The 23447-nt window shown below is 41.5% G+C and overlaps 1 protein-coding gene across 4 annotated transcripts in view; it reads right to left on the reverse strand.

The window, feature by feature from the left end:
* TFCP2 (transcription factor CP2) overlaps positions 1 to 23447 on the reverse strand; it is a 79060-nt gene that overhangs the window by 39193 nt on the left and 16420 nt on the right. For 2 of the 4 annotated variants that reach the window (XM_063646959.1, XM_063646958.1), the window contains exon 2: positions 13420 to 13464. The exons of the other annotated variants lie outside the window; for them this stretch is intronic. In XM_063646959.1, the coding sequence (XP_063503029.1) occupies positions 13420 to 13464 (45 nt within the window). The remainder of the gene's footprint in view (positions 1 to 13419; positions 13465 to 23447) is intronic. 4 annotated transcript variants of the gene reach the window in all.

A 23447-nucleotide genomic window follows, 5' to 3' on the forward strand; every position in this document is an offset into this window, starting at 1 on the left:
GATGAGATGTCATTGTTGTTTGAGCCACTAAGTTTTTGTGCGTGGTTTGTTATGCAATAAGATAACAAAGCTTCTAAAAAATTTCTTTGTTCTAAAACAAAACTTAATAGTAATGGTGAATATGCAAAGGAAAATATTGAGTCAACCTTACTTAGAACAGTTCTACTAAAAAAAAAAAAAAAAAAAAAGGTACATTCCAAAAGCCACTGTATGACATTTAAGAAAAAATAACAAAGCACCAAAACCACCTCAGATTACAATATAACTCATCTGAACTTAAATACCTTTTAAAATAAGTTAATGCTATAAAACCTTGAACTACACTGCCAATAAAATATAACTATTTTCACTCTCTCTCTTTTTTTTTTTGAGACAGTCTTGCTCTGTTGCTCAGGTGGGGTACAGTGGCGCAATCACCACTCACTATAGCCTCAGCCTCTTGGGCTCAAGCCATCCTCCCACCTCAGCCTCCCAAAAAGCTGGAACTACAGGTGTGTGCCACCATGCCCAGCTAATTTTTGTATTTTTTTGTAGAGACGAGACTTTGTGATGCTGCCCAGACTGAGACTGGTCTCAAATTCCTGGGCTCAGGCAATCTGCTGCCTTAGCCCCACAAAGTGCTGGGATTACAGGCGTGAGTCATCATGCCCGGCCTTTGTTTTCACTCTTTGGGTAAAGAAACAGTGTTGGCTGGACACAGTGGCTCATGCCTGTAATCCCAGCACTTTGGGAGGCTGAGGCGGGCAGATCACTTGAGGTCAGGAGTTTGAGACCAGCCTGGCCAACACGGTAAAACCCTGTCTCTACTAAAAATACAAAAGTTAGCCAGGTGTGGTGGCAGGTGCCTGTAGTCCCCGTTACTTGTGAGGTTGAGGCACGAGAATCACTTGAACTCGGGAGATGGAGGTTGCAGTGACCTGTGATTGCACCACTGCACTCCAGCCTAGGCGACAGGGCGAGACCCTGTCTCAAAAAAAAAAAAGAAAGAAAGAAAGAAAGAAAGAAACAGTGTTAAAGAATTTGAACAATATGGCCAGATCCAAAAATTAAGCAACTGGATAAGAAAACAAACAAAAATGTATAAGAAACAGAGAAAAAAGGAGAAAATAAATGTGTGTAACAATCAGTGTAGCCCCATTAAAGGAATGATGGGATGACTATCTTCCTTCCTCCATCTTGTCACATATTCTTTAGTTTTGTGGTTTTCAACATCTTGAAATACCATTTGTATTAGGTAAGCCATTTTATATTCAGACCCAGTACACACGTACATATGTTTGTGCGTCTACAGAACTGAAAAGTTTCACAAAACAATACTTACTAATTTTGTTTTTTTTTCTTTTTTTCTTTTTTGAGACAAGGTCTGGCTCTATTGCCCAGGCTGGAGTCTGGTGGTGCGATCTTGGCTGACTGCAACCTTCACCTCCCGGGCTGAAGCCATTCTCCCACCTCAGCCTCCTGAGTAGCTGGGACTACAGGCATGCACCACCATGCCCACCTATTTTTTTTGTATTCTTAGTAGAAATGGGATCTCACCATGTTGCCCACGCTCGTCTGAAACTTATGAGCTCAAGCAATCCGCCAGCCTCAGCCTCCCAAACTCCTGGAATTATAGGCATGAGCCACTCCGCCTGGCCTTGGTATTTTCTATTTGACTTCATTTTAAATTTTTACTACAACCTGAAGTTTGGAAAAAATACTGCTCTAGTCTTTTGTGTCCCTTAGAACTTTGTACCAAATTAAATCAAGTTTATTTACACTTCCTTTAACAGTATTTTTAAAACAAACATAATAAAAGACAAGTCTAAAAGATCATACTGTAATTCAGCTACTTAAATACAGGAATAATATCTACCTAAATAGATAATCAAACAAACACAGGTTGGGCACTGTGCCTCATGCCTATAATCCCAGCACTTGGGAGGCCAAGGCAGGAGGATCACTTGAGCCCTGGGGTTCAAAACCAGCCTGGGCAACATAGTGGGACCTTGTCTCTAAAAAAAATTTTTAAAAATTAGCCAGGCGTAGTGGCGTGCACCTGTAGTCCCAGCTACTCAGGAGGCTGAGGTGGGAGGATCACTTGAGCCCTGGAGGTTGAGGCTGCAGTGAGCCGTGACTGTGCAGTGAGACTCTATCTCAAAAAGAAAAAAAAAACAACAACCTACAATTCAGGGCCGGGCGTAGTGGCTCACACCTGTAATCCCAGCACTTTGGGAGGCCGAGGCAGGCGGATCACTTGAGGCCAGGAGTTCGAGACCAGCCTGACCAACATAGTGAAACCCCATCTCTACTAAAAATACAAAAATTAGCCAGGGGTTGTGGTGGGCACCTGTAGTCCCAGCTACTCGGGAGGCTGAAGCAGGAGAACTGCTTGAACCTGGGAGGCAGAGGCTGCAGTGAGCTGAGATTGTGCCACTCCACTCCAGCCTGGGCAACAGAGCGAGACTGTCACACACACACACACACAAAAACAACTATGATCAGATCCTGCTTTTCAAGTCAGAAAGTATTTAGAAATAAGACAGTTTTCAAGTCATCTTCTGCTGTATTTGTATATTATATTACTAAATTCAAGTCAGGTCTGTATGAAAGGCATATAAATAGCAGTGGCCCTCAATCTTAGCAGCTGCACATTAGAATCACCTGGGGAGCTTTAAAAAATCCCTTCCAGGCCATATCCCATGTCAACTAAATCCAAATGGGGAAGAGGGATTGGTGAGCTTAATTACTCAGTGCTATGTATTAATAAACTAAGATAATGAATGGGTTTGATCTCTATGTCATCTAGGATGACCATCTTTTTATATCAAGACTTGACTTTACAGAGGTCCTCAGTGAGCTATCTTGAAACATTACCACAAAGGGTGAGGGGATTTGTTCAGGTCTACACATACTCATCACCACTACTGGGGTAAAAACACTCAGTCTGACACTGTCTCAGTAAATCCCTTCAAAACGTTTTTTTCTTTTTTGAATTCATCAAATAGTCTTTGAGCACTTGCTATGTTCTAGGCCCTGTTTTAGGTGGCAGGAATATAGCAATAAACAAGTTAAAAAAGGTTCCCTAGCCGGGCACGGTGGCTCATGCCTGTAATCTCAACACTTTGGGAGGCCCAGGTGGGCGGATCACGTGGTCAGGAGTTCAAGACCAGCCTGGCCAACAGAGTGAAACCCCATCTCTACTAAAAATACAAAAAAAAATTAGCCAGGTGTGGCGGCAGGTGCCTGTAGTCCCAGCTACTCAGGAAGCTAAGGCAGGAGAACCTCTTGAACCTGGGAGGTGGAGGTTGCAGTGAGCTGAGATCGCGCCATTGCACTCCAGCCCAGACAACAGTGCGAGACTCTAAAAAAAAGAAAAAGAAAAAGAAGGTTCCCTGACAGAGCATAACATCACTGTCATCTAAATTTCTATCTCTTCACAGCAATACCACACTAAATTATTCTGCAAACCCCTCATGTTTTCCTCTCCAGTTCACTGTCTTTACAGTATTACTGATAATAAAAGAAGCAGTATTACTAATAATAAAAGAATTATTTTAAAATATATAGTAAAAATGATGTAACTTGAAAGGGCCTAGTATGTTTATAGTATGTTTTATGCAACTGCCCTGAGTAGCTTACCTCTATTCCCCTCCAGTTTCAAAGCAGGAACATGGAAACACAAGTGAGCAGTAGATAAAAACTACACCATAGGCTGGGCACAGTGGTTCATGCCTATAATCCCAGCACTTTGGGAGGCCAAGGCAAGTCGATCACTTGAGGTCAGGAGTTTGAAACTAGCCTAGCTAACGTGGTGAAACTCCATCTCTACCAAAAGTATAAAAAATAATTAGCCGGCATGGTGGCACGCGCCTGTAGCCCGTAGTCTCAGCTAGTTGAGAGGCTGAGGCAGGAGAATTGCTTGAACCCGGGAGAGGAGGTTGCAGTGAGCAGACACTGTGCCACTGCACTGCATCTCAGCCTGGACGACAGAGGAGACTCTGTCTCAAAAACAAACAGCAACAAAAAAACTACACCATATCTGGATTTTATGCTGTCCCTGAGAGAGATACCTGTCATTTGATAGTCTTTCTCTGGGAATACTGGTTCTAGAACTGTTTCCCAGATGTCAAAACTGGGCTTAATGTTCTTTAAGCACTTTAAGAAGTGCTTCTGGAGTACAAATCTTTCTATTTCTTCAGCATTATTATGAGATCAGTTTAGACCATTTGCGAGATACCAGATGTACATTTCATTATGTACATCTCAAAGTTTACCAAAAAAATGGAGCTGATTTCCCTTTTTTTGCCTCAAGTCTTTCAGTCTCTCGCATTTCTACTCTGCTGAATTATTTGCCAACTACCAATTATTTATACCTACCAGAAATGTGCTTTTATTTTCCTTTAGCTTATTAAGTCACTAAACACATCTAATTTTTGCTAACCTTATTTATTTTTGAAGCTGAAAAGTATCTGTGTCAGATACAAATTTACTTCCAGGGAGCTTGTAAGATATTAAAAGTTTAATCAAAGAAATCTCAATCAGCAAAGCCCTACCTCAGGAGATTTACCAGATATAGGCCTACATTCTTAGTTTTTTTCCATACATTACAGGATTAGCATTTACCAGCCTACAAATCTCATTAAAACACTGCTAATTGAAAACATCACCTGTGGCATCATTAGTACTAGGCTCTTTTATTAAATTTCTGAAATCACTGACTCTTTCCAGTTAGGCAAAAAATGGCAACTCACAGCAATATTCACAGGCCATATTTTGAAGGGAATCTGACTATTTTGATATAGAAAATAGAACTCCCATTTCAGTATTCAAAGATCAAATGTATATCATCATAGTATGGCATAACTGGGAAAACACCAACAGTTTTTGTTTTGTTTTGTTTTCTTGTGACTAAGGGAATCCACACTTAGCCCTTTATAGTGCTGAGCCTCAAAGCTTCTTTTCCGATCCAAAATGTCTACCAGCTCATGCTTTTCTTCCCCCTTGCAGTTAGGTTTCCATCTTCACTGGTGAGCATCACTACTACCTCTCTATACTTGAGAGTTCTTATGTCTTGCTCATCCTGTACTCCCTACCATGCCTGGCTTCAAAGTAGGACAATCTCTCTAGTCCCTCATTCCTCCCCATACTGAAAGGCAAGCACAGACACTTTTCTGTGTATTTATTTATTTTCTATTTTTCTGTGTGTGTGTGTGTTTTGTTTGTTTTTTGAGATGGAGTAGCACTCTGTCGCCCAGGCTGTAGTGCAGTGGTGCTATCTCAGCTCACTACAACCTACGCCTTCCACGTTCAAGTGATTCTCCCGCCTCAGCCTGCCAAGTAGCTGGGATTACAGGCGCACTCCTATAATCCCATGTAAACCATGCCTGGCTAATTTTTTTATTTTTAGTAGAGATGGAGTTTCACCACATTGGCCAAGCTGGTCTCAAACTCCTGGCCTTAAGTGATCCAACCGCCTCGGCCTCCCAAAGTGTTGGGATTACAGGTGTGAGCCACTGTGCCTGGCCTAGTTTTCTGTGTTTTAAGGCTTTAATTGCTGATGACTTTCAGGAAAATCCTGAAAATACCAGAATAGTTAGTCCTATGAAATGGTAAATAGGCTCTAACCATCTCTTCTCTTTTATGCTGAAAGTGATAGGACTTATGAACATTTCTCCTCCTTCAGACCACATTTCTTTTTTCTTTTGAGACCAAGTTTTGCTCTTGTTGCCCAGGCTGGAGTGCAACGGTGAGAGGCTGGAGTGCAATGGCGTGATCTTGGCTCACCACAACCTCCGCCTCCTGGGTTCAAGCGATTCTCCTGCCTCAGCCTCCTGAGTAGCTGGGATTACAGGTGTGCGCCACCACACCTGGCTAACTTTCTGTTTTCACTAGAGACGGGGTTTCTCCACATTGGTAAGGCTGGTCTCGAACTCCCAACCTCAGGTGATCCACCAGCCTTGGCCTCCCAAAGTGCTGGGATTACAGGTGTGAGCCACCGTGCCCAGCCAGACCACATTTCTGATGAAGGAAGGCCTTTTCTTCTAAAATGGCCAGCAAATTCCCTAGAGATGTAACCAGTTAGACCTGATGATGCAATAAAAGCAGAAATGTTATTTGCCCCTTGTCTTTTATAGATAGAGAGTAAATTTGTTATTTCTAAGGATATGCAGAGCAGAAGACACCCAGTTTACTAAGCTTCAACCCTCCTCAGGCATGATAACTAGCTTTTTATCATTATCCTCCAATCTGCAGCCAGAGTAAATTTTTAAAAATGTAAATCTAGAAATGTCCCTTCTCTGTTAATAAAGCTTCAGTGGTTTCCCAATGCAATCATGATACCGTGCTAACTCTTCAACATGGTTCCCAAAACCCTTCAAAACTGGGCCCAGTTTACCTTTTCAGTCTCATCTCTCACCATACTTCCCATCTCTCTTTTCCCTTTATCTACATATGTATAGTGAGACGGCGTCTTGCTCTGTTGCCCAGGCTGGAGAGCAGTGGCGTGATCATAGCTCACTGCAAGCCTCAAACTCCTGGGCCCAATCAATCCTCCCACCTCAGCCTCAGCCTCCCAAGTAGCTAGGACTATACGCACACACCACCACGCCTGGCTCATCTTTTAATTTTTTGTACAGACAGGGCCTCACTATGTTGCCCAGACTGGTGTTGAACTCCTGGCCTCTCCGGATCCTCCTGCCTCAGCCTCCTAAAGTGCTGACATTACAGACAGGAGACACTGCACCTGGCCTCTCTGCCCTTTTTAAAAGATTCAGCAGACAAACTGCAGTTCCTTCCCTTGCCCCCAGGCCTTGGGGTCCATCTGCTCTGTTCTACCTCAACTCAATTGCTATGATTCATTTTTTGCACATAAATTTCCATCTAATTCATACAATAATGCTGTGAGGTAGGAGGAACTGTCTCCTCCTCACCATGTTCCAACTGAAGGAACCGAGGCTACCGTAATTAGAAATGTTAAATGATGTGCCCAAGGTTACACAGCTATTAAATACTGGATTTACAAATGAGTTTATTCATTCATTCAATAAATACATTATGAACACTGATATGCCTGGAACTATTTCAGGCAGTAGGGAAATAGTAAGCAAATAAACCATTTTATCCAAGTTTTATCCTTGTTTATCAACACTCAATGCCTCATATTAAGTAGCAACTGTTCAAAACATTCCTGAGGGGAAAAATATATAATCAAAAGCTCCCACTGAGTGCTCCAAAGATATTTCTAAAGGTGTTGCACTCTAACACTTATGCATGGATATTTGCACAACTCATACTAATGAAATGATAGTATCGATTAACTATGATTTCACTAAAAGAACCTGAAAAGGACTCAAAGGCCAGGCATGGTGGCTCCCATTTATAATCCCAATACTTTGGGAGGCTGAGGCGGAGGATCAATTGAGCCCAGGAATTCAACACCAGCCTGAGTAATATAGTGAGACTCTGTCTTTCTTCCTTTTTTCTTCCTTCCTTCTTTTCTGTCTTTCTTTTCTTTTCTTTTTTTTTTTTTTTTTGGTAGAGGTGGGGTCTCAAAATGTTGCCCAGGCTAGTCTCAAAATCCTGGGCCAAGTGATCCTCCCACCTCAGCCTCCCAAAGTGCTGGGATTATAGGCGCGAGCCACTGCACCTAGGCCCTCCCTTCTTTCCTTCATTTTTTAGAGACAGGGTCTCACACTGTCACCCAGGCTGGAGTGTAGTGGCACTATCATAGCTCACTGCCGCCTCAAACTCCTAGGCTCAAGGGATCCTCCTGCCGTAGCCTCCTGAATAGCTGGGACCACAGAGGTACACTACTGCAACCATCTAATTTTTAAAGTTTTTGGTTGGGTGCGGTGGCTCACACCTGTAATCGCAGCATTTTGGGAGGCCAAGGCAGGTGAATCATCTGAGGTCAGGAGTTTGAGACCAGCCTGGCCAGCATGGTGAAACGCTGTCTCTACTAAAAATACAAACATTAGCCAGGCGTGGTGGCAGGCGCCTGTAATTCCAGCTACTTGGGAGGCTGAGGCAGATGAATCGCTTGAACCTGGGAGGCAGAGGTTGCAGTGAGCTGAGATCACACCACTGGACTCCAGCCTGGGCGACAGAGTGAGACTCTGTCTAAAAAATACAAATAATAATAATAATAATAAAATAATATTTTTTACAATTTTTTTTGTAGAGATGGGGTCTCACCATCTTGCCCAGGACGGTCTTGAACTTCTGGGTCTAAGCAATCCTCTCACCTCAGCCTCCTGAGTAGCTGGGACCAAAAAAACAAAAAAAAAGCAGGGGGAGGTGGGGGAAGAACTAAAAGATTCTGCAATATAGCTGATCTTTCTGCCCAGAAGGTTAAATAAATTTCCAGATTTCTGTGTGGTTCTTTTTATTATTTAGGTCTGTGTTCAAGTGTGTACCTCTGCAGAGAGACATTCACTTGTCATTCTACCTAAAGAAGACTCCATATATTTTCTTTATGGCACTTCTTTCTGAAATTTCCTTATCTATCTGTTTATAGTTTCTTCTCTGTACTTCTCCCATAGGAATGCAAGCTCTATTCTTGCAAGGATCTTCTTTGTCTTGTCACCCTATTATCAACAAGACCTGGCCATCCTAGGTACTCAATAAACACTATTTTTTTAAATGACTAAAATAATAAGAATATGCCCATATAAAAAATAGGGGTCTTTAGCTGGGCAGGGTGGCTCACACTTGTAATCCCAGCACTTTGGGAGGCCGATGCGGGCAGATCACTTGAGGCCAGGAGCTAGAGACAAGCCTGGACAACATAGTGAAACCTTATCTCTACTAAAAATACAAAAAAAAAAAAAAAATAGCTGGGCATGGTGGCGCATGCCTGTAATCACACCTACTCAGGAGGATGAGGTACAAGAATCGTTTGAACCTGGGGGGCAGAGGTTGCAGTGAGCCGAGATGGCGCCACTGCACTCTAGCCTGAGTGACAGAGTGAGACTCTGTCTCAAAAAAAAAAAGCCAGGCATGGTGGCTCAGGCCTGTAATCCCAGCAGTTTGGGAGGCCGTGGCGGGTGGATCACAAGGTCAGGAGTTTGAGACGAGCCTGACCGACACAGTGAAACCCCGTCTCTACTAAAAATACAAAAATTAGCCGGGCGTGGTGGCGCACACCTGTAATCCCAGCTACTCAGGAGGCTGAAGCAGAAGAACTGCTTGAATCCCTGAGGCGGAGATTGCAGTGAGCCACGGCACTCCAGCTTGGGTGACAGAGCAAGACTCTGTCGCAAAAAAAAAAAAAAAAAAGTCTTTATAATTAGGCTACTCGGCAAACATGATTGGGTTATACTGTGGATGAATAGTCAAGACAATGCTGCTACCATTTATTATCAAATCTGTATTGAGTACCTGGCTGTCTACCATCCCTGTGAAGATCTCCTGAATATTCTTCTTTACGGGTCTGCATGTTACTGCAATTACTTCTTCGTGTACAATTTAATTAATTAAATCTCTCATACATTTTTAAGCATCTTCTTTCCCTATCAAACCTACAAACCTATCTGCCCTTGAAACCATCTTCTCTTTTGCTCCTGATGCAATGAGGGCTAAGTTCCTCCTCCTGGGAAAGGCTAATCCTTACCCACAGACTTGGATCCCATCCCTTCTCAATTCTTAAGAACTTTTTCCTCTGATTATCCCAATACATGTACCATCAATCTTCCTCCATGGATCATTCCCATTAGCATACCATCACATTTGAGTATTTCCCATCTTTTAAAAAGAAAGTCTTCCCACATCCGCCTTCAACTACTGCTGTACTTCTCTGTACCTTTCAAAACTAAAAGTCTTTATACACAGAATCTCTATTTCCTCACTTCCAATTCATTCCTTCAACCAAGACAGTTCAGCTTTCACTACAACACACCATGGCAAGTACTTGTCATGGTCAGCAATGACTTCCATGTAGCCAAACTCAATGGTCACTTCTCAGGGCTCATCTTACTTCTGTTTTCAGGAGCACTCAACACAACTGTAACTCCTAAATTTACCACTCTCTTCTCTGGATCCTGAATACTCTTACCTAATTTTCTTCCTACCTCACTGGCAACATCTTCTCAACTCCCTTGTGGCAACCCTCCTCCTCTACAAAATCTCTGGACTTGATTTTTGGCTCTTCTCTTTCTACATTTTCAGAAGATCTCATTAACTCCCATACATTTAAGTATCTCTTTATTCTGATGACTCCCAAATGTGTCTACTAGGTCTAGACTTGTATATTGATTTGCATATTTAATACCTACCTAACACTGCCTTTTTGATGTCTCTCAGAGATACCAAATGGACCAAGTCCAATATAAAACTCTTGATCTTATTCCAAACATAACTAGCCTATCCCCCTTTCTCAGCAAATGGCAACACCATCCAACAAAATATTCAACCAGAACTCTTGAAAGCATCCTAGATTGATCCTTTCCTCTTATCCTCATGTCCCTTAGTAAGTCCTATACATTTTTATCTATAAAATATATCTTGAGTTCACGTTCTCTTCAGTAGAGAATAGAAATTTGAGGACAGGCTCTGGAGGTAAGCTACTAGAATTTATATGACAGTAATAATTGCTAGCATTTATTGAGCACTTACTAGTTGCCTGACACTACCCTAATTATTTTACATATATAAACTCATTTAATCTTCATAACAATCTCACAAAGTAAGTACTATTATTATTATCTCCATTTTAAAGAGAAGCATGGAGGTGTTAAGTAATTTGCCCAATCCTGGTGGGGCCAGAATTCAAACCCCTAAGTTTGGTTTCAGATGTCACTATGCTAGGCTGTCTCTTGGAAAAGATAGACCAAAGATGGGGAGTTGAAAGCTATTCAACAGTCCAGGTAAGAAACAACGAGAATTTGACCCAGCAACGAAAGTACAGATACAAAGCAGACAAATTCAAGAAATATTCAGATAAGACCTAAATAGAGAGTTACATTATGTTCAAGGATTGAAAGGCTGGATACATATGCCAATGATGTCAATTTATCCCAAATTCATCTATAGGTTCAATTCCAATAAATATCGCAATAGATTCAACTTGACAAGATGATTCTAAAAAAAAAAATTTTTTTGAGACAGGGTCTCATTGCTGCCCAGGCCAAGTGCAGTGGCATAATCATGGCTCACGGCAGCTTCAACTGCCGAGGCTCAAGCAATCCTCCCCCGACCTCACCCTCTTGAGCAGCTGGGACTACAGGTGTGCACCACCACACCTGGCTAATTTTTCAATTTTTTTGTAGAGATTATGTTGCCCAGGCTGGTCTCAAACTCCTGGGCTCAAGCAATCCTTCCACCTTAGCCTTCCAAAATGCTGAGATTACAGGTGTGTGCCACTGCACCCAGCCATTCTAAAATTTCTATCAATAAGCAGAACCAAGAAAGGCCAAATACTCCTGAAAAAGAATGAGATGAGGGCTACGCCCTGCCAGATACCAACAATTACTTAAAAACTTTAGTAATTAAGACAGCATGGTATTGACACAGATAGACAAATTAACCTATAGAAGAGAACACTGAACCCATAAACTGACCCCACATATATAGAAATTTGATTTATGACAGCTGGTATAGTTGATCAGTGGCAAAAGATGGAGTTTTCAAGAAATTATGCTGGAAAAATTAGACATTTGTAGGTGAAAAAAACGGAATTGGAGCCTTAGCAACACCCAATACAAAATCAACTTTAAGTAGATTAAAGACTAAAGTGTGAAAAGCAAACATAGAAAACTTTAAAAAGACAATACAGGAGAATATCTTTACGGCCTCAGCATAAGCAAGAATTTCTTAGACAACACTGGACACGGTGACTCATGCCTGCAATCCCAACACTTTGGGAGGCTGAGGCGGGAGAATCACTTGAGGTCAAGGGTTTGAGACCAGCCTGGCCAACATGGCAAAATGCCGTCTGTACTAAAAATACATAAATTAGGCCAGGTGCAGTGGCTCACACCTATAATAATCCTAACATTTTGGGAGGCCGAGGTGGGTGGATCACTTGAGGTCAGGAGTTCGAGACCAGCCTGGCTAACATGGTGAAACCCTGTCTCTACTAAAAATACAAAAATTAGCTGGGCATGGTGGTGGGCGCCTGTATTCCTAGCTACTTGGGAGGATGAGGCAGGAGAATCGCTTGAACCTGGGAGGCAGAGGTTGCAGTGAGCTGAGATTGTGCCACTGCACTCCAGCCTCAGGGACAGAGTGAGACTTCGTCTCAAAAAAAAATACTAAATACAAAAATTAGCTGGGTACGGTGGTGCACACCTGTAATTCCAGCTACCTGGGAGGCTGAAGCAGGAGAATCACTTGAACCTGGGGGGTGGAGGTTGCAGTGAGCTGAGATCACATCACTGGACTCCAGCCTGGGGTACAGAGTGAGACTCTGTCTCGGAAAAAAAAAATACAAATACAAATACAAAAATTAGCCGGGTGTGGTGGTACACACCTGTAATTCCAGCTACTTGGGAGGCTGAGGCAGGAGAATTGCTTGAACCCAGAAGGTGAAGGTTGCAGTGAGCCAAGATCACACCACTCACTGCACTCCAGCCTGGGTGATGGAGTAAGACTATCTCAAAAAAAAAAAAAAAAAAAAGATTTTCTTAGACAAGACTCAAAAATCATATACCATAAAAGATTCATAAGTTATACTAAGTTAAGAACTTTAGGCCAGGCATGGTGGCTAATGCCTGTAATCCCAACACTTTGAGGTAGGTCAAGGTGGGAGAACTGCCTGAGCCCAGGAGTTTGAGACTAGCCTCAGCAACATAGGGAGACCGCCGTCTCCACAAAAAATACAAAAAATTAGCCAGGCATGGTGGTGCATGCCTGTGGTCCCAGCTCCTTGACAGGCAGAGGCAGGAGGATCACCTGAGCCCAGGAGTTCGAGGCTGCAGTGAGCTGTGATTGCCACTGCACTCCAGCCTGGTCGAGAGAGCAAGACCCTGTCCCTTCACCCTCCCCACCAAAAAAAGAACCTTAGAACCAAAGACACATAAAGAGAGGGAAATGACAAGCCACAAACTGGCAGAATATACTGACTACATACAAAACTGACAAAAGATGAGTATCTAAAATATATCTGAGGCTGGCCATAATGGCTCACACCTGTAATCTCAACACTTTTGTAGATTACTCCATCTCTACAAAAATAAAAAATTAGCCAGGCATAGTGGCATGCCCAGCTGTTGTCTCACCTACTCGGGAGGCTAAGGTAGGAGGATTGCCTGAGCCCAGTAGTTTGAGGCTGCAGTGAGTCAAGCTTGTGCCACTACACTCCAGCCTGGGTGACACAGCGAGATCCTATCTCAAAAAAAAAAAAAAAATTAATAAAATATATTTAAGATTCCTATAAATTAATATGAAAAAGGCCAAACCTCCCTCCCCCACCCCATACCCCCAAAAAACTCAAATACTTACTTCTTAGGAGAAAACATCAGTGGCCCACAAACATATGAAAAGGTGCTGGCCTCATAAGAAATTAGGAAAATACAAATTAAAACCACAATAAAATACTATTCCACACAAAAATTACAACAGTGAACAATTAAAATAATGGCTAGGATGCAGAACCAAAACACCTGAACTCTAAGTATACTAGAACAACAATTTAGCATTATCTTGTAGGAAGATATAGCAAGCTCATAATCCAACAATTCCATTGTTCCTATAATCCCTCTGCCTGGAATATCTTTCTCTTCCACCTTTGCATGGCCAAATCTTACCCTTCTTTCAGGTACCACCTTAGGAGGTAGAAGTAGTATTTCTATGTTCTGAATTCCTATAGCACTTCAAGTGCTTTTAGCATATTTATTTCCAGCCTGTATCACATTTATTTATATACATGTCTTATCTTCTCCATCAAATTGTAAGCAAATGAAAGACAGAAACCTGTTTATTTAGATTCAGCACCTGCATATGGGCGCATATAGTGAAGACAAAGCTACAGAATCAAGCTGCACAAAACCAAGTACATAGTAGGCACTCGAGTGTTTGCTGAATGATAGAGTAAAAATCTGCTTAGTGACTGAGGGAATAAACCAGGATTTGCTGTGCATATAAAACATTAGGCCGGGCACAGTGGCTCACACCTGTAATCCCAGCACTTTGGGAGCCCAAACCAGGCAGATCACCTGAGGTCGGGAGTTCGAGACCAGCCTGGTCAATATAGTGAAACTCCATCTCTACTAAAAATACAAAAATTAGCCGGGTGTGGTGACACACGCCTGTAATCCCAGCTACTCGGGAGGCTGAGGCAGGAGAATCACTTGAACCCAGGAGGCAGAGGTTGCAGTGAGCCGAGATTGCGCCACTGCACTCCAGCCTCAGCAACAGAGTGAGACTTCATCTCAAAAAAAAAAAAACAAAGAAAGAAAATTAAACCATTGGTGAAAGGAAAACTGGAACACCAATTTGTGTACCCAAAGTCCCAAGTTTATTCTGTTAGGTTCTACTGAGGCGTAGTGAGAGTAGACTATCAGCAACAAATGGAAACTACTATGAACAAGGCGGATAAAGGAGACCAGGATAGGAAGAGGTGGGGGGGAAGAAAGAGAGAAGGTGACAAAGTAGAGGGAAGGCTGGGATAACTGGCAAGCCACATGTAGGAGAATGAAACTGGATCCTCATCTCTCACCTTGTACAAAAATCAGCTCAAGGTGGAGCAAAGCCTTAAATCTAAGACTTGAAACCATAAAAATTCTAGAGGATAACATTGGAAAAACCCTTCTAGACAATGACTTAGGCAAAGACTTCATGACCAAGAACCCAAAAACAAACGCAACAAAAACAAAGATAAACAGATGAGACTTAATTAAACTAAAAATCTTCTGCACAGCAGAAATAATCAGCAGAGTAAACAGACAACCGGGAGAAAATCACAATCTATACATCCGACAAAGGACTAATATCCAGAATCCACAAGGAGCTCAAACAAATCAGCTAGAAAAAAAACAAACAATCCCATCAAAAAGTGGCTAAGGACATGAATAGACAATTCTCAAAAGAAGACATACAAATGGCCAACAAGCATATGGAAAAATGCTCAACATCACTAACTATCAGGGAAATGAAAATCAAAACCTCCATGCAATACCACCTTACTTCTGCAAGAATAGACATAATCAAAAAATTTTAAAAAAAATAGATGTTGGCATGGATGTGGTGAAAAGGGAACACTTTTATACTGTTGGTGGGAATGTAAATAGTACAACCACTATGAAAAACAGTGTGGAGATTCCTTAAAAAACTAAAAGTTTATCTACCATTTGATCCAGCAATCCCACTGCTGGGTATCTACCCAGAGGAAAAGAAGTCATTATATAAAAAAAGATACTTGCACACACATGTTTATAGCAGGACAATTTGCAATTGCAAAAATATGGAACCAGCCCAAATGCCCATCAACAAGTGGATAAAGAAAAATGTGGTGGCTGGGCGTGGTGGCCCACACCTGTAATTCCAGCACTTTGGGAGGCGAGGCAGGTGGATCACAAGGTCAGGAGTTCAAGACTAGCCTAGCCAATATGGTGAAACTCCATTTCTACTAAAAATACAAAAATTAGCCAGGCATGGTGGCAGGCACCTGTAGTCCAGGCTACTCGGGAGGCTGAGGCAGGAGAATCACTTGAACCCGGCAGGAAGAGGTTGCAGTGAGCCGAGATTGCACCACTGCACTCCAGCCTGGGCAACAGAGTGAGACTCTGTCTCAAAAAAAAAAAAAAAGAAAAAGAAAAAGAAAAAATGTGGTATACAGGCCAGGTGCAGTGGCTCACATCTGTAATCCCAGCACTTTGGGAAGCTGAGGTGGGCAGATCACCTGAGGTCAGGACTTCGAGGCCAGCCTGACCAATATGGCGAAACCCTGTCTCTAATAAAAATACAAAAATTAGCCTGGCGTGGTGTCAGGCGCCTGTAATTCCAGCTACTCAGGAGGCTGAGGCAGGAGACTCTCTTGAACCCAGGAGGTGACGGTTGCAGTGTGCCAAGACTGCACTGCTGCACTCCAGCCTGAGCAACAGAGCAAAACTCCATCTCAAAAAAAAAAAAAAACAGAAAGAAAATGTGGTATATATACACCATAGAATATTACTCAGCCATAAAAAGAACGAAACAACAATGTCATTTGCAGCAACCTGGATGGAACTAGAGCCCATTACTCTAAGTGAAGTAACTCAGGAATGGAAAACCAAACATCGTATGTTTTCACTCATAAGTGGGAGCTAAGCTATGAGGTCACAAATGTTTAAGTATAATACAATGGACTTTGGGGACTCGAGGGGAAAGGATGGGAAGAGGTGAGGGATAAAAGACTATACATTGTGTACACTGTACACTGCTCAGGTGATGGGTGCACCACAATCTCAGAAATCACCACTAAAGAACTTATTAATGTAACCAAACACCATCTGTTCCCCAAAAACCTTAAAAAAAAAGTAGAAGGAAGGAATGGCAGCACTGTTGCTTTGTATGTTGTTTTCCATAATAAGAGGAGGGCAAGAAAAATGTAGGAAAGCAAAGAAAATTTATGAACTTACAGTAAAAAGGAGTAACAGCATAACTTAAAAGAATGAAGAAATAGATTACGTGTTAGATAATTTTTTTCTTAATTTTTTTTCTTTTTTTTTTTTGAGATGGAGGCTCGCTCTGTCACCCAGGCCGGAGTGCAGTGGCACGATCTTTGCTCACTGCAATCTCCACCTCCCAGGTTCAAGCAATTCTCGTGCCACATCCTCCTGAGTAGCTGGGGCTACAGGCATGCATCACCACACTCAGCTAATTTTTTGCATTTTTAGTAGTGATGGGGTTTCGCCATGTCGGCCAGGCTGGTCTAGAACTCCTGGCCTCAGGTGATCCACCTGCCTCAGCTTCCCAAAGTGCTGGGATTACAGGGTGAGCCACCGTGCCTAGCCTTTAATTTGTTATAAGCTATTTTAGACATAAAAAAGATAAAACAGTGTAACAAATGACTGTGTACACTCTAGGCAGCGTAAGATACAGCATTAACAGTTGAAGCCCCCTATATTTTTCCTCAGTTATATCCCCTCCAACTCCCAGAGGCAACATTATCCTGAATTTGCACTTAATCATTCTCAGCATGTCTTTATATTTTTACAGCAGTGCCATCTTTTAAAAAGTAGTGAAGTATGGCTGAGTGCAGTGGCTCACACCTGTAATCCTAGCATTTTGAGAGGCCAAGGCAGGTGGATCACCTGAGGTCAGGAGTTTGAGACCAGCCTGGCCAACATGGCGAAACCCCTTCTCTACTGAAAATACAAAAATTAGCTGGGCGTGGTGGCAGGCGCCTGGAATCCCAGCTACTTGGGAGGCTGAGGCATGAGAATCGCTTGAACTCGGGAGGCAGAGGTTGCAGTGAGCCGAGATTACACCACTGCACTCCAGCCTGGGCAACAGAGTGAGCCTCCATCTTGAAAAAAAAGAAAAAAAAAATTTAAAAAAAAAGTAATGAATTAAAAATTCTTTTTAATTTTAAAATTTAAAAAGTAATGGATAACCTTTGCAGTAAAACAGGGCAAATCTCATCTAAATACACTGTCCATCATAAGAGACTTAGAATGAAAGGGAAAGTAAAGAACAGTAACAAGTGACCAACTCTGAGACAAAGAGAGAAGATCTGGAAGATGGATAGGTGATCATTGAAGTGGGGAGAAATGAAGAAAAAAAGTACTGAGAAAGCACAGCAAACAACAACAACAAAAGGGCAAAAATCAGTCTCAATAAAGAGACTTAGGTCTCAATGAAGAGACTTAGGTCTCAAGGAAGAGAGATCGTTGCCTCAGGAACTGCTATAGTACTTGCCTTTTTTAACAAAATGGAGAGATACTGAATTCATTCATTCAACAAATCAGCGCAAACTACTTATTAGGCACTATTCTAACAGTAGGCAGAGGGTAGAGAACAAAAGAAAAACCCTTCTTTTATGAAGCATGAAGTTGGGGAGAGAAGCCAACAAATGAATTACACATCAGATGTTAGGGAAGAAATAAAGCAGAGAGGGTAAAGAAAGCAAGGAGTGCTGGTGAGGGGACGGAGGCTCTTGCTATTTTACGTGAAGGACATTAGAAGGCCTCTCTGATGTCTGTGAGCAGAAACCTAAAGGAAGTAAGGAACATACAGGAATGTTTCAGGAACAGTAACTGCAAATGCAAAGACACTGAGGTGAAACTGGAGCCTTAAGACCAGGTGCGGCTGCAGCAGAGCAAGCCAGGGGAAGAGTATATTAAATGGCTGGAGGAGCAGACCATATGGATCCTTGACAGACCTGTGGCTTTTATGCAAAGTGAGATGTGAAGCCACTGGACAGTTTTCAGGAGAAAAGTAGCACAATCTGATGAACATTTTAAAGAAAGTGATCATATAATTTATCACTTAAACAGGTACACCTTAGTGAGTGAAGAAGGGTGATATTAATAGTTACCTTAGGACAGTATTAATAAGACCTAATTTTAAAAGGCTTCTCTGTGTGCAAGTCATTTTGAAGGGATTCCTCCTGGCCAAACCTGGAACACTGTCTTCAAAATATATAGTGATAGAAGATTACATTGTATTCAATAAAGTAAGAATCTATGAGTCTACACTGATAAAAAATAATAGGAACAGAAAGCTCTTTCTTACAGTAGAAAGCCAACTAATAAATGTAGAGGGAAGGCAAAAAGAGAAAATCACTTGGCAACGATCATAAAGATAACTGATTAGGGCAAGAATCATCTGAATGCTAAAATTAACAGGTGAAAGTTTGAGAACAGGATATTTGCATAGTCTCGAAACATCTCCCAAGACATTATTACAAAAGGCAAATGAATAACTTTATGATGGAGAAAACTGGACCCTACCACTCAAGTAACACTGCCAGTAATAGGAGCAATAAATAGCATGTGCATCCTAATATGACACGCAGAGAACTCAGCATCACTTCTTAGGTATTAATGCCCAACGTGCATAACCTGAATCTAACCATGAGGAAACAATAGACAAAAACAAATTGAAGGATGCTCTACAAAATAACTACCCTGCACTTATCAAATTGTCAGTGTCATAAAAATACAAAGACTCAAGAACTGTTCCAGATTAAAGGAGATGAAAGAGACAGGGTCACTGAATCAACACATGATATTGGATATTCTTTTACTATAATGGATGTTATTAGGACAACTGACAAAATCTGGATAAGGTCTATAGATTATAGCATTGTGTCAGCGTTAAGTTCCCGATTTTGAACATTATACCATATTTATGTAAGAGAATTTGTTTTTAAAAAATACAAACTGAAGTATTTAGGTGTTTAGGGCATTACATCTGCCTTTTACCTTTAAATCATTCAGAAAAAAATAATTCTGAGTGTGTGAGAAATTCTGAGAAAGAGAAGGATAAAGCAAATATATTAAAATATTATCCTTTGGGGAATCTAGGTGAAGGGTTTTCACAAATTCTTTGTAGTATTCATGCAAATATTATACAAGTCTGAAATTATTTTTTCCCAACTGCTTTTTATTGTGATAAAATACACACAACAAAATTTACTATCTTAATCACTTTTAAGTGGACAGTTCAGTGGTATTAAGTACAATCATATTGTTGTACAACCATCACCATCATCCATCTCCAGAACTCTTTTCATCTTGAAAGGCTGAAACTCTTATAGCCACTGAACAGTAACTAGCCCCTGGCAACCATCATTGGTGGTGATACTTTCGCAGCTAGCTGAGGGATCAGGACTTGGGCAAAGGAGAACTATTTGCATTCTTTTTGTTTTCCATTTTTAAAATCTGTAGTAAAATATACATAATACAATGTTGGCTGGGCACAGCAGTTCATGTTTGTAATTCCAGCACTTTGGCAGGCCAAGGCAGGGGGATGGCTTAAGGCCAGTTCTAGACCAGCCTGGGCAACATAGCAAGACCCCATCTCTCTAAAATTTTTAAAAAATTAGCTAGGTGTGGTGGTGCACACCTGTAGTCCCAGCTACTCAGGAGGCTAAGGCAGGGGAGTAACTTGGGCCCAGGAGTTTGAGGTTGCAGTGAACTGTGATTGTGCCACTGCACTGCAGCCTGGGTGACAGAGCAAAACCCTGTATCAAAAAAAAAAAAAAAAAGTTATCATTTAACCTTTTTTTTTGTTTTTTTGTTGTCTATATCAATGCTTCAATCTGTAATATTTTAACCATTTTTAAGTGTACATGTCAGTGCTGTTAAGTACGTTCACAGTGTACTTAACCATCACCACTATCCATTTTCAGAACTTTTCATCATCCCAATCTAAAATTCTGTGCCCATTAAACAAGAACTACTCACTCTCCGCTCTCCTGGTTAACCACTATTCAACATTCTATCATTATGAATTTGACTACTTGAGGTATTTCATGGCAGTGGAATCATATATTTATCATTTTGTGTCTGACATTTCACACACCATAATGTCCCAAGGTTTATCCATATTATATTACACATCAGAATCTCCTTCCTTTTCAAGCCTGAATAATATTCCATCATATGTATATATTATATACATTTTGTTTATCTAGGTTGCTTTCACCCTTCTGGCTGTTGTGAATAATGTTGCTAAACATGGGTGTACAAATAGCTGTCAAGTCGCTGCTTTCAATTGTCTTGAATATATACTCAGAAGTGAAACAGCTGTATCATAATTCTACATTTAATTTTTTTGAGGAACCACCATAGTGTTTTCCACAGTGAATGCACCATTTTACATTGCCACCAGCAATACATAAAGGTTCCAATTCCTCTACATTCTTGCCAACACCTGTTACTTTGATTTTTTTACTAGCAGCCATCTTAAAGGCTGAATAATATTTCATTGTATGTACTTACAACATTTTGCTTATCCATTCATCCCTCGATCAATGGGCTATACCTATGAACATTAAGTACACAAATATCTCTTAGAGACCCTGCTTTCAATTATTTTGAGTATACATTAGGTCATCCTTATCTGATGGGGGGATCCAAGACTCCCACGGATGTCTGAAACCAAGGAGAGTATCAAACCCCACGTATAGTGTGTTTTTTCCTATACATATATATCCATGGTAAAGTTAATTTATAAATTAGGCGGAGTAAGAGATTAACAACAACTAATAATAAAACAACTATAACAACATATGGTAATAAATTATATAAATGTGGCTGGGCACAGTGGCTCATGCCGGTAATCCCAGCATTTTGGGAGGCCGAGGCGGGTGGATCACTTGAGATCAGGAGTTCGAGACCAGCCTGGCCAATATGATAAAATCTCGTCTCTATTAAAAATACAAAAATTAGCCAAGCGTGGTGGCAGGTGCCTGTAATCTCAGCTACTCAGGAGGCTGAGGCACAAGAATTGCTTGAACCTGGGAGGTGGAGGTTGCAGTGAGCTGAGATGGTGCCACTGCACTCCAGCCTAGGTGACACAGTGAGAGTCCATCTCTAAATAAATAAATAAAAGTGGTCTCTCTCTTTCTCTCAAAATATCTTATTGCACTATACTCACCTATTTTTTTTACAGGTCACAGTTGACCTTGGGTAACTGATATCTCAGAAAGTGAAACCTAGGATAAGAGGGAACTACTAAACCTCCACAAGTAGAATTACAGGATTATATGGTGTGAGGATTTTTAGGTGTCAACTTGACCGGATTAAAGGATACTTAAAAAGTGGGTAAAGCATGATTTCTGACTGTATCTGTGAGGGTGTTTCCAGAGGAGACTGGTGTGTGAGTAGGTTGACTGAGGGAGTAAGATCCATCCTCAATGTGGGAGGGCAACATCCAAAGGGCTGGGTGCCCAGATAGAACAAAAAGGCAGAGTAAAGGTAAATTCATTTTTTCTCCTGGGGCTGAGACACCCTTCTCCCGTCCTTTGATATCAGTATTCCAAGTTCTCCAGCCTTTGGACCCCAGGACTTACACCAGTAGCCTCTCAGGTTTTCAGGCCTTCAGCCTCGGTCTGAGAGTTATGCCATTGGTTTCCCTGGTTCTGAGGCTTTGAGACTTAGATTGAGCCATGCTATTGGCATCCCTGGTTCTCTAGTTTGCAGATGGCCTATCACAACCTTCTTGGTTTCCATAATTGAGTAAGCCAATTCCTCTAATAAATCCCCTCTCATTCACCCATCCATCCATCTATATCCTATTGGTTTTGTCTCTCTGGAAAATCCTGATACATATGGTAACTTTAATTTTTGGAAGAACCACCAGTTTTTCACATAGGCTATGCCATTTGACACGACTACCAACAGTGTACAATGGTTCCAATTTTTCCATGTCCTTCCCAACAATTATTTTCTGCTGTTCTTCATAGCAGCCATCCTAATGGGTGTGAGGTTAGTATCTTGGAGTTTTGACTTGCATTTCCCTAATTAGCAATGTTGAGTATTTTTTCATGTGCTTATTGGTCAAGGTGTATAATCATTTTAATATGCTGCTAAATCTGGTTTGCTGGTATTTTGTTGATGATTTTTACATCAATGTTCTTAAGAAATGTTAGTCTATAGGCCAGGCGCAGTGGCTCACGCCTGTAAAGCCAGCACTTTGGGAGGCCAAGGTGGGTGGATCACTTGAGGCCAGGAGTTTGAGACCAGCCTGGCCAACATGGCAAAGCCCTGTCTCCACTAAAAATTTAAAAATTAGCTGGGCGTGGTGGCACATGCCTGTAATCCCAGCTACTTGGGAGGCTTTGGCATGAGATTCATTTGAACCCAGGAGGCCCAGGCTGCAGTGAGCCAAGATTGCACCACTGCACTACAGCCTCAGTGATAGAGTGAGACTCTTTTTTTGTCTCAAAAAAAAAAAAAAAAAAAAGAAAGAACTATTAGTCTATAGATTTCTTATAGCATCTTTGTAGGGCTTTGGCATCAAGACTATTCATCCATTTTGCATTGCTATAAAGGAATACCTGAGGCTGGGTAATTTACAAAGTAAAGAGATTTATTTGGCTTATGGTTCTGCAGGCTGTACAAGAAGCATGGTGCCAGTATCAGCTTCTGATAAGTACCTCAGGAAACTTTCAATCATGGCAGAAGGTGAAGGAAGAGCAGGTATGTCACATGGCAAGAGAGGAAGCAAGGGAGGGGGAGGTGCCACACTTAAACAACCAGCTCTTGAGTAAACTAATAGAGCAGAAATGCACTCATTACCATAGGGACCACACCAAGCCATTCCTGAGGCATAAACCCCCATGACCCAAACACTTCCCACTAGGCCCCACCCACCTCCAACACTGCAGATCAAATCTCAACTTGCGATTTGGAGGGACACATATCCAAACTGTCAAAGATAATGCTGAGTTCACAGAATGGATTAGTGAGTGTTCTTTCCTCTTCAATGTTTTGAAAAGTCTGAGATGGATTGGTGTTAGTTCTTCTTGAAATGTTGATAGAATTCACCAGTGAAGTCATCAGGTCCAGAGATTTCTTTGTTGGGACATTTTCGATTAC

This window comes from Pongo pygmaeus, chromosome 10 (genome assembly GCF_028885625.2).
Source record: "Pongo pygmaeus isolate AG05252 chromosome 10, NHGRI_mPonPyg2-v2.0_pri, whole genome shotgun sequence".
Lineage (NCBI taxonomy): Eukaryota > Metazoa > Chordata > Mammalia > Primates > Hominidae > Pongo > Pongo pygmaeus.